General features: G+C 43.5%; 1 protein-coding gene and 1 pseudogene across 2 annotated transcripts; one reads left to right on the top strand and one right to left on the bottom strand.

Annotated features, from left to right (window-relative positions):
* Nucleotides 1-984: 984 nt before the first annotated feature.
* LOC310853855 (myeloid-associated differentiation marker-like) lies at nt 985-3846 on the bottom strand (annotated as a pseudogene). Its single transcript has 3 exons — nt 3838-3846; nt 2671-3327; nt 985-1044 (listed from the first exon to the last, which is right to left on the bottom strand). The product of its transcript is annotated as a myeloid-associated differentiation marker-like (transcript).
* A 5094-nt stretch (nt 3847-8940) lies between these two features.
* Nucleotides 8941-12486, top strand: LOC310853853 (ubiquitin carboxyl-terminal hydrolase MINDY-3-like; the record flags this gene model as incomplete). The annotated part of the gene is made up of 4 exons (XM_083758329.1): nt 8941-9037; nt 10378-10457; nt 10903-11007; nt 12370-12486. The coding sequence occupies exons 1-4, from the start codon at nt 8944-8946 to the stop codon at nt 12484-12486; spliced, it is 396 nt and encodes a 131-aa protein (XP_083614455.1). The 5' UTR covers nt 8941-8943.
* Between the last annotated feature and the right edge of the window lie 4362 nt (nt 12487-16848).

Here is a 16848-nt window from a genome sequence, read left to right as displayed (position 1 = left end):
TAGGTGTGTTACCACAGTGCCTCTTGGAGAAAGTTCCAGTCATGTTTGGCGGTGAGACCAGCGATCCACTGCCTCCTCAAGACAGAGAGGAGAACACCACCGTAGGACAGAGAGCAGAAAGGGCAAATAAGACACTTACAAGATTTGCAACTTGGATTCACAGATGCAAATCATTCAGATTCAGGAAGCGCACAGGTTGCTATGTGCTTAATCCTGAATACGACTAAGACTTCAGCCAGGCTTTCCTGGGTAAGGGAAGCGAGTCCAAGAGTGAGTATCCATAAATAACTAAATCGTCTTTGATAGAATTAGAAGAGTGGTTCTCAAACCTTTCTTGTCAAGGATCCTTAATGAATATGTATTTGGCCAGGGACATCCATCTGAAAGTATTTGTGTACCTCCATCCGTACATGATTTGTGCTGTTCAAATGTTTAAAAAATATTCAAAATGTTTCACCTTTTCCAGATTTATTTTGGAAATGGGAAATCTACATTGTGACGCGTTGTTGTATTGCGACCTTGTAGATTCGGATATTGTCAATAGCCAATGTATTAGTGGTTGAACAGATTTTTATGCTATATTAACAAATTTGTTATCTTTATTGGAGACCCCCCTGGAACCCCCTTTGGGTCCCCGGACCCCACTTTTAGAACTACTGAATTAGATGTTCAACATAATGCTGCAAATGATCCTAGGCTGACGGTACTTACTGTCACAATCATCTCTGTAGGCTCAAAGTACTTCAGTACATCTGAAGAGAACCTGCTGACACCCCGGGGTGATGTAAGCACCCTACGGACCTCATGGATCGGTGAGACATCCGGTGGAGCCCAGGAGTTCAGCGAGGGATCCTTGGCAGACTCCCCCATGCCATAGCTACTACTACACCTCTGAGCCTGCCATCATAGTATCTACTGTAAGCCTCCGTTGGGGGAAAGATCTGCTGTGCCTCCAACGCAGCGAGTCTGTAGAACGAGGCACACCTAGAACGGTCCCACTCTGCTGAGGATCAAGACGGCCTTGACCTGGAGGTGACCTGCGAGCTGTCACACATGACCACCACCGGGGCATATTTGAGAACGATACAACTTGGGAACCTAATAATACTTGTTGGCACCTACTGTAAGCCTCAATGTTAAATCAGCTATTTATTTTTTCTAATGTAAAAAATAAAGCATTTGGAAAATGGTCTGAAGTAATACGTAAAGTATATAGGATTTGAACATGCTGAGAACAGACTTTTAAGGCCTAAGAATACACTTGCAACAAATTGCTACAAAACCTGTGATCAGCCAGTCATTAGGGGCATAGTTGAAGGATACATTTAGGTCTGCTAATTATGTACCATGCATGTTCAAATCCTATATACTTTACGTATTACTTCAGACCATTTTCCAAATGCTTTATTTTTTACATTTAGAAGAAATAAATAGCTGATTTAATGTTACAATCTGCCATGTACAATACAATGCTCTTTACTCCTTAGTAGTATTTAATACACAAAGGCCAATTGAGTGCTTTACATGAGGCATAAACTAAATAAATTAAAATATTACAGCCCTTGCGAATATTTTTTTAATTGAGGATTAATAACTGTAACTGCAACGTTCAAAGGCATTGGAAAGTTGCTCGAAGACAACTGTAAATTATTTACAATATATCAACATTGTTACTGTCCACTGTATTCATATTTGGACTATTCAACTATAATATAGTCTCAAATCTGGCCTGTTTAAGAATATAAATTAGTTACTATATTCTAAAGGTTTTGAAGATTTGAAACAGATTATTTACCTGCAGCCCAGACATTCTCACAATGTCTTTCCTTAAAATTGTCACATACTGTAGGAAGTCTTACTTATTTAGCCTAACTGCAGCAAATATTTGTTTCCTACTGCATCAAGTGGGCGAAGCTGTCTAGACGTGTACTGTACTGTACATTATGTTAATCCATGTTTGACATTTGCACTGCAAATATATCTGACTGAAAATGTTAGTCCTCGGACTTTCTTTCTTTTGAAAATCAACTGATGCTTACATGTTGACCAGTTAGGTCAGCACCCTTAATTTATTTTTGTGTGTTTTTACTTCAGTAACGTGATCCTGTTTGTGAAAAATGAATAAAATGCAAATCAAGAAAAATAAACGTTTAATATGAGAGACAGTATCCAAAGTTCTTCAAAGTTAATTAATCACATTGTTTAGCACCTAAATATATGTCAAATACTGCCTTTACAATACATTACCTTTATATAATACATTATAAGGGAAATGTGGTGAGTCAAGTCACGGCAAAGTTTATTAACAAAGCTAAAGTATTGAACAACTTAAATAATAAAATTATATCATATGAATATATACATGCATAAAAAATGGGAAGAAAACGATGACATAAAGGACAATAAATTGTCTCAAAGGCAAGACTAGTGGAAGAGGACTGCTTCATAGCCACAGTGCAGTGAAAGCAAAGGCATGTTTCTCGTACATTTTATACAGCACTGTGGAACAACAGAAACTGACTTGATGGCTTCAATATCCAATACACAACACCCATGCACATGCACACTACAATGACATTATTTTGTTACGATGTCAGGTAAATGTCCTTGCATGCCAATTCTATTCCACTGATTTTAAAGTTAACAAAATAATACATACAGAATAATTACAGAGATTATCAGAAATGTAAACACAAAACGTTCCTGATTAAAGGGTAAACGGTTCCTCAATTATTTGAGAATGTTAACAACTATGATCATCAGGATGATGGGGAGAGGGATAACATATGCCGAAATGCACGCGATTAGACCTGGCATCCCATGATACCCAGTTAGTGATATGAAAATGATACAGCTTACAAAGGCTTCCATAACCTTCCAGAATCCAGGCAAAGCAGCCAGATAGGTCCCCTTTTTCTTTTTGCAGATTTTATCCCACAGCACCTCAACAAGGTAGGCCACGCCACACAGGAAAGCGAATGCGGTCTCCACCCAGGCATAGAAGCATGAGATGCAGAGGTATAAGTTGGCGTAAATGATGGCGGCGGACAAGGTCATTAGGCTGTAGGTCATAGCCATGCCAGTGGTGAAGTCCGACCAGTCCATGCAAAAGATGCTGAAGGGGATGTTGAGCTTGAACATTTCAACAATGGTAATGATGAGGGTCACGGTGGGACAGAAGGCCCAGGTGAACATAGCATAAATCCAGTAGCTGAAGCTGCTCGTAAATCTCAAGGCGCTCAGAACGAATATAACCACACTGAAGATGATCTGAAGCATGTGCAGGGTCCCTCTGACGGATATCAGGGAGGTTGGAGTAAACACTGCCTGAAACAGAGTGTTTGATAGTGTCCAGACATGATCCCATCTTCTTTTAAGTTGAGTGAGTGCCTCACCTTTGTTGTAGCTTCCCCAGGTGGCTGATAAGAGCTGGGTGGAATGGTGCGCCTTCAGGGTCTATATATGCTGTACGATACAACTTGGGAACCTAATAATACTTGTTGGCACCTACTGTAAACCTCAATGTTAAAGGTATATTCAGTGATTTCACTCAAAAAACCGTAGGTTTCGTTTTTGGCTGGGACCTAAGCCTTTCATCCAATCAGGATAGAGAGCCAAAAACGAAACCTAAGGTTTTTTGACCCCCAGGGGTTAACTGGGGACAGTGAGGAACTCCTTATATGGTCAGCACACTCTATAGTAGAGAGGATTATCACAACAAAACAAAATTCGGCAGTGTCACTCGCCAAAATATCATGACAATTTGTTTTAGTTGAAGATGGGATGTTGTCATCCCCCTGACATTGCTTTCAGTCCTGACAGCCTGTAGGGGGTTACAGAACTCATTTCAGTCTTCGTCGTGTTCCTCATACTCCACGGCGGTGTCCAGCAGTCCTTGGAAGGTGAAGTAGTGCGAGTTAGAGTAGACCGCTGGCTTGTTGGGACACATCCCCACTACTTCTGGTTTCAGCGAGGCAAAGGGGTTGGCTCCACTTCCTTTACAGTCGATCTCCAACTCTAACAGGATCTGCAGGGAGTAGGTCATCTCTGCCTCGCTGCAAGGGAACAGGAAGTGACCAACTGACCATCAGTCATTATCCACATGGATTATGGGATACAGATCCTCATAGACGCATACCATCTAGATGAATACCACAATATCAGACAAACCATAGTGTTGCAATCCCACAAAAGACCCAGCCATAACTCGCTCCTCCAAGGGAGCTAGCTCTCCTGCCGTGGCCCATTGAGCACTGGGTTGGTGAGCGGAAAGTCAGGAGTTCTATCACAGCTCTGTGCCTACAATTCGGTAATATAACCCAATATGGGTTACACTTTGTGTAACTTACTGTAATTCAAATAATAAGACTAGAGTCTAAAAGGCCCACTAGCAGCCTAGAGTTAGTAGAGGCCAGCCATGATTCTCCTTACACCCAGCTGATTTTCTTGGCTGAAGGATGGATGGCGCTAACCTGACACTGCCAGATGGGGGCGGTATTGGGTAACCATGTTCCCCAACACAGCATCTGGCAGCGTCAGGTTAGGATGGCGCTAGAGGAAAGGCACACACGCGCGCACACACACACACACACACACACACACACACACACACACACACACACACACACACACACACACACACACACACACACACAGCAATTCATTACAGATACAGAATTTAATACCAGAATCTATCTTGATTTGTTTTCAACTCTTACCTGTGCCTCAGGGGTAGATCGTATTGTGTCTTATCTTTAGCCAGTTAAGCCGGCCAGGGCACCACTTCATAGAGTTATTCTTTTTTGTAATGATGTTATAATACATTTACTTTATAACCGTGTATGCCTTAATGTTGTGCAGCAATTACCTGAGAGCAGTGAAGAGACAGGGGATGTCGTAGTCCCTGGAGCAGTAGAGTTGGAAGCCAACCAAACTCCAGATCTTGACTATGTAGCAAGCAACTCTGACAATAGTAGGCCTACAGTATTACTGCAGACAGCTACCATTTGGATAGATGCACCAACGCAAAGCCAATTAAGTAGCCAGGTGCCTATTAGATGTGGGTATAGCACCTGCAGTTTCATTAAAGAGGATATTTTCAGAGCACTAAACCTGCCAGTTATAGGTATAAAGAAACGGAAAAGGTATTGGGAAGCCGTGCATATCCACGGCTTCCCAAGCCGTGCATGCCTATACCTATGCCACTTGACAGTTTTCAAATCAGCCTCATGGTGGCACTACAACAGGCCAAGTTGTGTCTCTCACACACACACACACACACACACACACACACACACACACACACACACACACACACACACACACACACACACACACACACACACACACACACACACACACACACACACACACACACACACACGTGGTTGTAGGCCTACTACTTTCTACTTTCAGATATTATTTTCTTTTATGATAAATGTTTGACCTGTGTTGTATATTTGTAATGAAGGCTGGAGGTAACAGGTGCCTCTTCACTGTTCACAGATCTCACATAAGGAATCTACACACAAGAAAAAAACGGTGGTGTATACAACCAAAAGCGTTTTTTTTGGCTCATAGGGGAACCATTTTTGGTGCTATATAGCACCAATTGTTAAAGGTGCTATATAGCACCAATCTTTAAAGGTGCTATATAGTACCTTTGCCAAAGGGTATAGCACCTTTAATGATAGGGGCTAAATAGCACCCTTTGCAGGGTGCTATTTAACACCTTTAATGACAGGGGCTAAATAGCACCCTTTGCCTTTGGTAAAGGTATCGCAAAGTGCAGTATCAGCAGCCATAGACAAGCCAATATGAAGTAACAGAGGACCATAACAGTCAATTTAGCTAATTCTCATTTAGTCTTATATTAGTCTTATAGTCCTTTGAATATACTGTTTAGTTTTACTCCTTTTAGTCCTTTTTAAATCGTTTAGCCTCAGTCTAGTCTAGTCAACATTAGCACAGTGGAATTTACTTACATAATTTATTATATTATATTAGATAGATATTTTTACATATTACATATTACTTATTACTGTCAAACGGTCAAAGGGTCCAATGTGTTGGTTGTGAATCTGTGGGTACCATGAAGAACGTCCCCCTTATTGTCTTCTATCAGTGTGCATGCTCCTAGATCTGCTCATGCATGTACAGTAGAAAGACATGGTTTAGTATGTTGATGACAATAAAATAGGCTACAGATTGCACTGAAATAAACCACTGCTCTTCAGAACTTTATTAATTGTTAATTGCTATTTCCTTTCTCCCTTAATCCTTTATATACCGGTATTTATTCTTTCTTTCTTTCTTTCTTTCTTTGGATTTTAACTAATAGGCGCTATAGCCTATTAGTTAAAATATTAACACTCATAATTTGAGTGTCAAAAGACCCCAATAGAAACAAGCCATTGTGCTTTCTTTACTATAGGTTTAAAATCCTACCAGACCTTGTATTGAACTGTAACTCTCCTGTGCTTGTCTTTGCAAACTGTTAATAAAGTATTCAATCAATCAAACAAAGTATTGATAATATATAAATATAAATCTGAACGTATGTACTGTACCAAGGGTGGGCCATGGGTGTTATTGACAACAGTGAGGACCAATGGGACGTCGCGCGGAGGCTGTGCCCCTTGACGCAACCGGAACCTTCTGTATTTGAACCAATGGGCAGCGACGTTACTTGCACGCGCATATATTTTCTTCTGTTGTAAATAAACGAATGACAGAGACGTTAGTTAACGAATGACAAATATCAGTGAAACATTCCACAGTCTCTCGTTAACCGCTTGATATTTTAAGGTAATAATCATTTACGCAACTAAAGGCTACTCTTAAGCATTCATAATTATCCATGGCGTTACAACGGACGTATTCTTAGGCGACACAAACGTAAATGTTAGCTGCAGGATGCTTACTAATGCTAATAGCTAGCTTGAATGAACGCTGTGTCAGTTAAACATAGCCGTTACTGCTGCTTATCATGCGTACCATGTGTGTTTGTTGCTAATTGAATAATGGTGCTTTATAGCCAATCCTCCGTCAGTGTATTGCATCACGTAGCTCTATTAGTTCGACTGCACCCTGCAGGCTATAGCCACCTCTGTGGTCGGTGTCAAAAAGCTATTCTCTTTCCTTCATTCATTCCAACAAAGCAAGCTCAGTCTGCTGAGTTGCATGTTTGTTTATTTGCACATCTTAACTGCAGTGTCATGCACAGTACTTTCACAAATGTCATCTTGCTACTAAAGATGTTTGCTACATTGGTGGACTCGATCTATGCCCCCTTTTTGTTTATTCAAGTACAACCTCCAAGTCCAAGTTGTAGTTCTAGGCATCCGATTTCCAGCTCTGCAGGGCCTATATATGCTAGGCCTATGGCTATGCCATGTATTAAGCCTAGGCATACTAGAATCTCAAACATTTTCAGAAGATATTACCTCTGATGTTGACATTTTGTGGTAGGCCTACAGTAAACTCGAACAGTGTTGGCAGATTGGGTTTCTCTCAGTTAAAGTTACTCCAATGCCACTTTGACTATGCATGCACCCCATGGGGTACCATAGCACCACAAAGAACCTTAAAAACAGGCTCCAGAGTCCAGACACCCCCCCCCCCCCCTCCAAAAAAACAACAACAAAAACAAAACGTTTTGCTATTTGGTCTGTTGGCTCAGAGGCCATGTGCTTGCCCTGGTCTACAAGATACACTACACCACAAAGACACCCATGTTCCTGTCAAACTGCAAAAAAGGGTAGCTCCACAAATCACATTCTGCTATGCCACAAAAATGTGGACCGCCCTATCAACAGTCATAGAGGAGTGGGTAATTATCCCTACTCTCCTTCAAAACCGCACTAAAAGAGCACTTGGTGGCTGCAATTCGAAACTGGCCACAGTAAAAAGTCAAACTGCTAATAAAGTATTCAATCAGTCTCTAGTTGCAATGCAATACATTTGTCCAACTAAAGGCCTATTCATAGTCTGGATTTTCGGTGTTGAGGTGACCACCGCTCCGGTGGTGAGGAGTTGACCACTGGAGCTGTAATAACGTGGAGCAGTGGTGAGTAAAAACAGAGAGAAGGACTGGGGCAGTGGCGGTGGTTTGCTCTTCACCGCGGCTAGTGACATCATGTTGTAGTTCGGTGGTCACCTCACCACCGAAAATCCATACTATGAATAACGCTTTAGTGGTAGTTTTGAGTTGGCGAGCATTTCTGCTATGGATTTAACAGCAACAAATCCTGACGTGTTGTATTATTACATTATTTTGGTCTTATAGTCGTCTATTAGTCCTCAAAAACATTGTAGTCAATTTGTCACTTAGACTATTTTTTGGAAAACAACAAACAATTCATGAGAAATATTCAAAGTAAAATCCCAACAAAAGAAAATATCAAGTATGTGGTGATCAGTAATTTTATTTCTCATCAGAAATGATTGATTTTTAAAATATAACGCCTTAGCCCCTACCCATCTGCCAATGAAGTCCGCTGGTTTAGCAGAGGGCCTGTTACTGTTTATGCCGGAATTCAACTTAATTAGAATGTTAAATATTATCAAGTTTTGCGCTGTGATGAATAATATGACCACATTAGAGCCAGCCAGTAAGCCTGGGACCGAGGCTAGGCTGTAAATGTAATATATTTTATTTGTGATGATGATTTGCAGACCGTTCTTCTTACCTGCCTTTCTGGTGCCGTCATTGGAGAGAGAACCCACGGAATCGTCCGGTGGCCAATGACAACAGCTCACCTATCAGGCAAAATAAGAGGAGCCTCACAGTTGGCCAAGAGCCAAGTCAAACACCTACAAAAGCTGTCCTCAGCAGAGCTCTCCCCGCCCCACCCTGTCCCCTTCAGAACCACCCCCGGCCCCAACCCCCCACCCCCATCTGTTGCACCTGAAGGTGGACTGCGTAGTTTGGTGGCAGCCGACATGTCGGATTTGAATAGAGAGGTGGTGGATTTGGTGTGGGGCAGACCTGCAAGTGGAGGAGTGTCGGCCTCCATCTTCCGTAGATGGGCACAAGGTACGATGTTTATTACCACTTAAGCCCTATATACTTAACAGTTTGACTGTTTTTTACGATTAACCCGCATTTTAATCAACCCCCCTTCACTGCCGAGATTGTTGTATTACCTTTAGAGCATACGCTGAATTATTTGGGCTTTTAATCCGCGAAAATCCATCAAAAAAAGCTCCCGTGGTTTGTTATGATCTGTGTGTAGCATCCACCATCTTGGTGCACCCGGAAGACGCACACAAGATTGGTTTCAATGAGGCGTTGCAACCAATGCATTTCCATTGGCCTCAATTTCCCAGAAGCCCTAGCAGCCCACAGCATGTGACGATTTCCGGTTTCGTCATCACAGCGAAGCCATCCAGTCTCATACTCCGCGACGAAGACGGATTTTCTTTTGATTCATTACATTACGGCGGATTAAACACATAAAACAAAAGGCGGGTATGTCCGATACGGCAGCGACATTAACCTGGAGTAATCCATTCGCGGCACGGAAACTGTTAACGTCATACGACGTAATCGTATAGCAAATATCTTTGAACACGTGTTCAGGGGAGGGATGGCGGGCGGAGGAGGGTGATAGTTGTCACTGCACGTAATCCTACCGGCTGGTGGCAGCACCCGTCAGCACTGCAGTGAGTGTTGGACAGGAGGAGTAGGACGGAGTCTCCAGTGGGGACTCCCCGCTGCTAGGTGAGTCAGTAGGATACAGGATACAGCAGTGACGACAACACAGAAATGTGTGTGGGGAGGAATGAATTGACATGAGGACTAAATTGAGGAAAAAAATAAGGTAAAAACTAGCACTATTATGTACACTACAGGAAAGGAAAGGAAAGGAAAGGTACTATGTTTACCCAGGGTAACTGGACCAAGCTCAAGAACTTGTTTACAGCCAGGCCCTGCTCATAGAACATTTCATGGTAGGGGTTCAATGCCTTGTCCAAGGGCACTTCAGCGGTGGTAATTTTAACGTGCCGGTCCGGGGATACGAACTAGCGACCTTCCGATATCAAGACCGCTCCGCAAACCGTTCGGCCACCGCTGCCCAACAGCATGTGTGTGTACTTTGATGATGATCACACATTGATTGTTTCATTTATATTTTTTCACATTGAGAAAGTTCCTCGTGTGAATCTCGTATATGGGTGGGTGACGTGACATGGTGTCCCTGGCTGTCCTCAGTGTCACTCATGTATAAATAAAAAATATATTTGTCAAAAACCTTCTGAATATTGTGCAGGACATTATGGTTTTTAAAAAACACTTTTTTTGGGGTGTCACGTCACTGACCCATATATGGTGATAAAGTGTGTGACTGTGATTATGTTGTTTTTGTGTGACAGGGTTTGTTTTCAGTGAGAATGAGCCTTCAGCCCTGAAGCAGTTAGAAGGAGGACCCTGTGCTGTCATTGCACCTGTTCAGGTATGAGCCAAGTCTCGCGATCAGCAACGCTTTAGTTATGAGCCGTGAATAAAGCTTGTTTTGAATGAATCTGGGAAAATAATCCGACATACATTGATTTTAAAAGGTGTATTTAATACATTGAAGCGGACAGAGGCAGACTTCCTGTTTATCGATTGTATAGCAACCGAAAGCTATTCATATAGTGGTGAAGAGCACGTTCTAACTAGTAACTTAACAGAAAATGATCAGTTCACTGTTGATTTAATTAAATTTTCCAACATTTCTAATACTAGGGTGGTGCCTGTTAGGAAAGGAATACACACACCTCGGTTATATGCAGTAGTACCTATTATCATATTGGGCCCAAATTTTATCCTGTGAATTGAATTCATTCGTTTCTGATTCTGCCGCAAAGATATGTGCCTGTTTGCATGTGCTTGATTCAGGGTTTGTTTGTTTGCAGGCCTTCCTTCTGAAGAATATCCTATTCAACAGAGAAAGTTTAGATTGGAGACAGATGACAGGTGGGTTACCACTTTTAGACTGCCTGACTTCCAGTTGTGAATGTGTACTGTGATAATCTATTCTAGAATGTACTACTCGTATAAAACTGTCTGCTGCTGTATTATGAAAATGGCTTACTTGTGCAGAATGACTTTGATGATAACTTTTTCTATCACAGTAGTTCAAAATGTGTTTTAAATTTGATATGCGCTTTGATAATAGTGATAACTAGAAAAAGTGCCCTTCTGGGCACAGGTCTCCACCAGGATTTCTTCCTCAACCTAGTGTGAATATGCGTGCACAGTTTCATCGCAATCGGGCGCTGCGTTGAGGAGTTGTGGCGATTTGTACAAAGCGGGCTACTCCTGAAAACTGTAGGAGCCAATCGTGGCAAATCAGGATGGAATATGATAAATCAAACAAACCTGTCTTGATCACATGACTATGGAGATCATGTGTACCGATTTGCGTGAAATTTGGATAAAATCTGAAGGAGTAATAATAGAAAATGTGTTTTACATATGTCGGCCTCCTGGTGGCACTATAAAGAGCAGATGTGAAAAATTCCAGACAAAGGTTTTTCCTTGGCCTCTAGGGAGTTGGCATACAAAGTTATCCACAGATCCGTGCAGTTAGAGGTAAAAACACTTTTCGGCCAGTTATAGCGCCACCTTGAGGCTGAGTTGAAATTGTTCATGTGGCATTTTGTCCTCGGCCTAGTGGGAATGTGGGTGCACAATTTCACGGAAATCACGCGATGTGTTCATGATTTGCAGCATTTTGTTTGAAACTGAGCACTCCTGTGAACTTTGGAAGCCAATCTTAACCAATCAGGATGGAGTCTGATAAATGTGAAAGACCCGTTTTGTTGAATGGCTCTAGAGAGACTGTGTACCAATTTGCGTGATGTTTGGACAAAGTCTGTAGGTGTACTGTGCAAAAACTTGTTTTGCACAAAGCGGCCTCCTGGTGGCGCTATAACAGGCTGTTCTGGAAAGTTTGGGGCAGAGGTTCGTTGGCATCCAGGGAGTGTGTGTGCAAAATATGGCATCGACCGGGTTAACGGTGGCCGAGATTAGCTGTTCACGGACACACGGACGGACGGACGGACACACGGACGGACGGAGTGCAAAACATACTCTCCCCACATGCCTTCGGCCTGGTGGAGACAACAAGTTGCTTGTGGTGGTTGGGGATTGTGAGCTTGTAGGTCGGCTATTTTCAAATGAATGATGTAGCCTACTATTTGAAGTGCTCTTGTGGCCTCTATATTAGCTTATTCCTGTTGCAAAATCATATGGCTTAAAATGTGAAGAAGATCTACTAGCTCTCAACATGTCATGCTGCAAAGCGTTTTATATATTTTGATAATGGGATTTATAGTGAGAACTTCTGTATTATAAATCGTTCTTTGTTTTTTGCACAGGAGAGCAACATGGATTCTGGCCTGTCCCCTGCCCACACCGAGAGCCAGCTGTCCCCTGCCCACAGTGTTAACCGGTCTCTTATCGATGACAACCTGGTTGTACGGTTGTACGAGTAATCATTGTCTTAACACTAGGAAGTCTGAGCAGCCGTTCTGACCGAATTTGAGATTTCAACGTTTATTTTCTTAGCCCATGGAGTCCAGAGAAAGTTCCCCTTGCATGACTTTGTCTAAATATTCGATTGAAATCATCTCTGTTTTTTTTTCCATTTGAAACGTTTTGTAAATATGATTTTAGGCATATATCTCTTACTCAGTCTGACTATAATCGGCCCAATCGACCGCCGTCACCCTTTCTCCCCCTCTCGTCTTTTGTTTGCGCTGCTTGATAATGGTGACGTTAATGGTGATTCCCCGACATTTCCTTTTCACTTGATATCGTTTCGTAGAGAGCGCCTTATATAGCGCCTTATATACCAAATGAAAGCCCCAATTCCATAGTTTACATGGTATTTTGAATTTTTTTAAATGAGCAAAAAATGAGCGAGTTATGATCTAAAGAAAAAAGGTGGAGAAAAAAAAAGAGCACACAAACAGACAGCTGGAGATGTTGTTGTTGTTCAAGCCTGCATTCCATGTCCAACGAATTAAATCATATACGTTTGGATGGTTAATTAACTTGGAATTTGTTTATTATTTTGATAAGATAATAGGAATATGAATACAATGATTATCATTGTTATTATTATTATTATTATTGAATGCTCGGTTAGACTCGACCCGACATTTACTTTCCATGAAGCGAGAACGCTTGCCGATGCGCGATACAAAATAAAAAGTGTTTGGAATAATTCCAACCAGATAGACCTCCCGAACCGCTAAATGTTTTGTCAGTCAAAAGAACAGTTCTTTCTGCAAGCGACGTGGAACGTATGTAGGCCTGCTGCTGTGGATGAATTTGTTTCACAGCACAGCCACAGCCTATTCTGGCATATAGGCTAAATATCGCCAGCTCTTTGTCAGTCAAAATAGTTCAGCTCCTTCTTTATCTGTAAACTTTTCTGCAAGCGACCAGATCCGTGGAACTTTCCTTTTTCTCTCTCTCTCTCTCTCTCCCTCTCAGGGAAGCATGTAAATGTTCATGAATTCAATAACTGCTCGATGTTATAAACAGCAGCTGAGCTGGGGTTTCTCCTCAACATGCAGTGGCATTTCACGTGTGGAGTTTATTTTTTGTATCACCAGGCTGCAGGCTTTCTATTTAGTGTGCAAGGCTATTTAGCAAGGCTATTTAGTGTGCATTTAGTGTGCAAGGCTTACATCCGGTACATCCGTATGCGCTGATTTCCATACACAACACATACACGATCCGTATCCTCTCCTCACCGGATGTTGAATTCACAGTGCTAACGGCCGTATTCTGAACGATGTTTTTATTAATTAAACTGATATAACAACATAACGTGGCTAATAATTGTTTATTTGGAATGTACTTTGGCTGGTAATTTAGGTAGATATAACGCGACTCACTTGTATAAGTAATTTACCGCGGACAGGCCGCATTTAATGCAATACATTGGCTTTAGTAATGTTGTTAGCTTATAATATTAGCAACTGTAAGCTAACGGCTGGAGGACTACGGACAATCCGGTCAATAACATCATTACACTTAAACATTAATACAATTATGTCATGTTTACATGCCTAGTCAAGCAGTCTGTACATCGCGTGGGGTCACATATATTAATTACATCGATAACACACAAGAAAAGACAAGTGATCTTTGCTCTTTTGGAAGGAAAAAAAAGAACAACAAAAGGCATGTTGCAATATAGTACTAACGGGCAACGTTAAAATATATATTTTTCACATGTAGGCCTATTATTAGTTTTATACATTTTAGGAGTGAAAACATGTGTTAAGAAACATATTATGATTTAATTCGTTGGAAATGGGATGCAGGCTTGAACAATGTCTTCTCCAGCTGGAGAGGGACGTGTGGGGGAGAGAGTGGCCAATCAAATCGCACCAAAAACACGGTCCCCTTGACCGTTCAGCCGACTGAGTAGTAGTGAAATTTTTTCAGACTTCGTAGTGTTAACAAGTTCTTAACTAATCAGGATTACATTAACTACTACTGTTGTCAACAACCAAACTACTACAGCCTCAGGCTCCTCCTTCTTGCCTGGCTTTTCCTTCCTTTGTTCCACAGGCGTGACTTTGAAGAAGATGTCTTCTGCCAGGGAGAAAAGGGGCTTGTCCTTGATCGTTTGTTGGGTGAACCTGCTCAGGATCTTCCATCTCTGAAGGGTTTGCTGTGTGACCATGATGCGGTCCATCATGAGTTCCCGGACTTTGGTGAATTCAATGAACCCACGATTCATTGCCATCCCAGAACACGCCACCAGAGTTAGAGTGTTCACCAGCCTCTCATGGGCGTTGGGATCGGGATTGTCTATTTTTACTTGTGCCATCCAAGGCATCCCCCTCTCCCGGTAGAGGGACACCTTGGATTCAAAAACTATTCCCTTCCGCACGAGGTTGTCGATGACCTCGGTGGAGAGGGAGGTCACTTTGGTCACCTCGACCGCTGGTCTGGTTCCCGACTGGTGCAGAACCACCATGTCCGGTGCGTCCCAATAGGCGTCATACCGGTTTTTGTTGCCCCAGTATTTGATTTTCGGGAACCAGACCAGCTTGTGCTCCATCAACCCTGCCATCAGAATCCCCATAGGATCCTTGCCGTGCGTGACAAGGATGTCACAAGCCCTGGCGAAGGTGTTCCCCAACACAAAACGGAAATGCTTCTTGTGTTGGAGAACCTCCTTCGCCAGGGCTTGGAACGTCAGGGACCCCTTCACATCCTTCTTAGCGAAGGATCTTGTCGAAGGATTCCTCAGGGCATTGATGTCATACGGCCTCTCCTTACCGGTGCCGCTGCCACTGTACAGGTCTTCCAACAGCACTGTGTCCAGCTCTGCACCAAGGACATGGTCCTGGGCTTCGACGCTGTCTACCAGGCGCCAAATCCGTAGGACCATGTCCTTGGTGCCAGAGTTGCCGAAACGCATGGGGGGGGGGAGCTCCCCCGCACTGACCGAGGTCAACGGTGCCAGCGCGAGGAAGCCCATTTCCCGCGTGAGGCTCCTCGCCGCTACACTGGAGCAGCCCAGGGATATGCTGAAGAAGTGGTCAGCATTTTCCCTGGGCTGTCCGTGGAAAAGTTCTTCCAACGCCAATTCGGCCTGGAAGGCCCCCCATGCGGCATCGTACCCCCCAAGCTCCTTCCTCGTCTCCAGCAGGGTTTCCAGCTGCTGGCAAAGGTGTGTCCCCACGTCACGGACCTGTGGGGACAGACCCTTGCCAGCAGCATTCCCCACTGGGACGAGGAGAGGGTACTCTGCCAGCAGAGCCTTGAGCTCGGGAAGGTTTATGAGGTCCTCTGGGGCGGTGGACACAGGCTCGTGGTCCGGTTTGTTCTCAATTCTTAGCACCCCTTCCAGCCTGGCGCACAGTAGGACGCCCATCTTCATGATTAGGTCCTGGAAGTGGCTAAGATAAGCACGGGCCCTCCTGTGCATTGCCCTGGCCACTTCTACCTTTACCAGCCCCATGGACAGGGTCAGTGAGGTAATTGGGTGCCGGTAGAATGGCGACTGATGTCGGTGCGGCCCATCGCAATACAGTTGAACGAAGTTTAACTGTACGGCACTGACATCAGCCGCCCTGAAAACACCCAACAAGCTTGGTGACAAGCCTGAAACCCCATTGTGGTCGAGAGGGGTTTGGGCATTGGCAGCCTCATGCAAGGTCTACGCTGTGTACACCTTGCTTTGGCTGCCAATTACCCGGTGCAGCCCATACCTCGACCACAATAGGTCGACCTTACCATCGAGTGACTGTATGTTGACGGCTGCGTGGACAGAAATAGCAGTCACACTTGGCAGGAGGTCAGGAAATATTAGGTCATGGAGAACAAAGGGGCATGGGCTTTTGTCGCCCAGCCGGGTCAGAGTGAGCATCACTCTGATCCCGGCTGGGGTCGACACCTCTTTGATGGCCTGGTCCAGGACGTCCAACAGGAATAACTGGTCCTGCCAAAGTACATTGAATTTGGCGGTGTCGAAAAGACAATTTTTTTGTACAGATGGCCTCTCCTTGTCTGCCATTGTTAACTGTGCTAATTTACTTTGGAATTCCAGGGCCAGGGACTGCTGGAATTTGATGCACATTGTTTTGGCCTGCAGGACAGTTTTCAATTCTCCACTTGGTAGGAGGGGGCAAGGGTCAGGTGAACCTGCCACCCTCCATCCACATACCCTAGGGTGGACCCATACACATTTGCCCACTCTCGCTGTACTGTCGGTGTTATTGTTTTCAGCGGCAAGTGTTTTTTCAGGAAAGGCCAGTGGAAAACTGGCCCACTCCTGACACGGGATGAACACGTAGTGAATCCGTCCTTGGATTGCACTGAGCTTT

The sequence above is a fragment of the Protomyctophum parallelum genome (assembly GCF_964188405.1).
Source record: "Protomyctophum parallelum genome assembly, chromosome: 23".
Classification (NCBI taxonomy): Eukaryota; Metazoa; Chordata; class Actinopteri; order Myctophiformes; family Myctophidae; genus Protomyctophum; species Protomyctophum parallelum.
The sequence above is the reverse complement of the archived record's forward strand: the minus strand, read 5'-3'. Positions and strand labels throughout refer to the sequence as shown.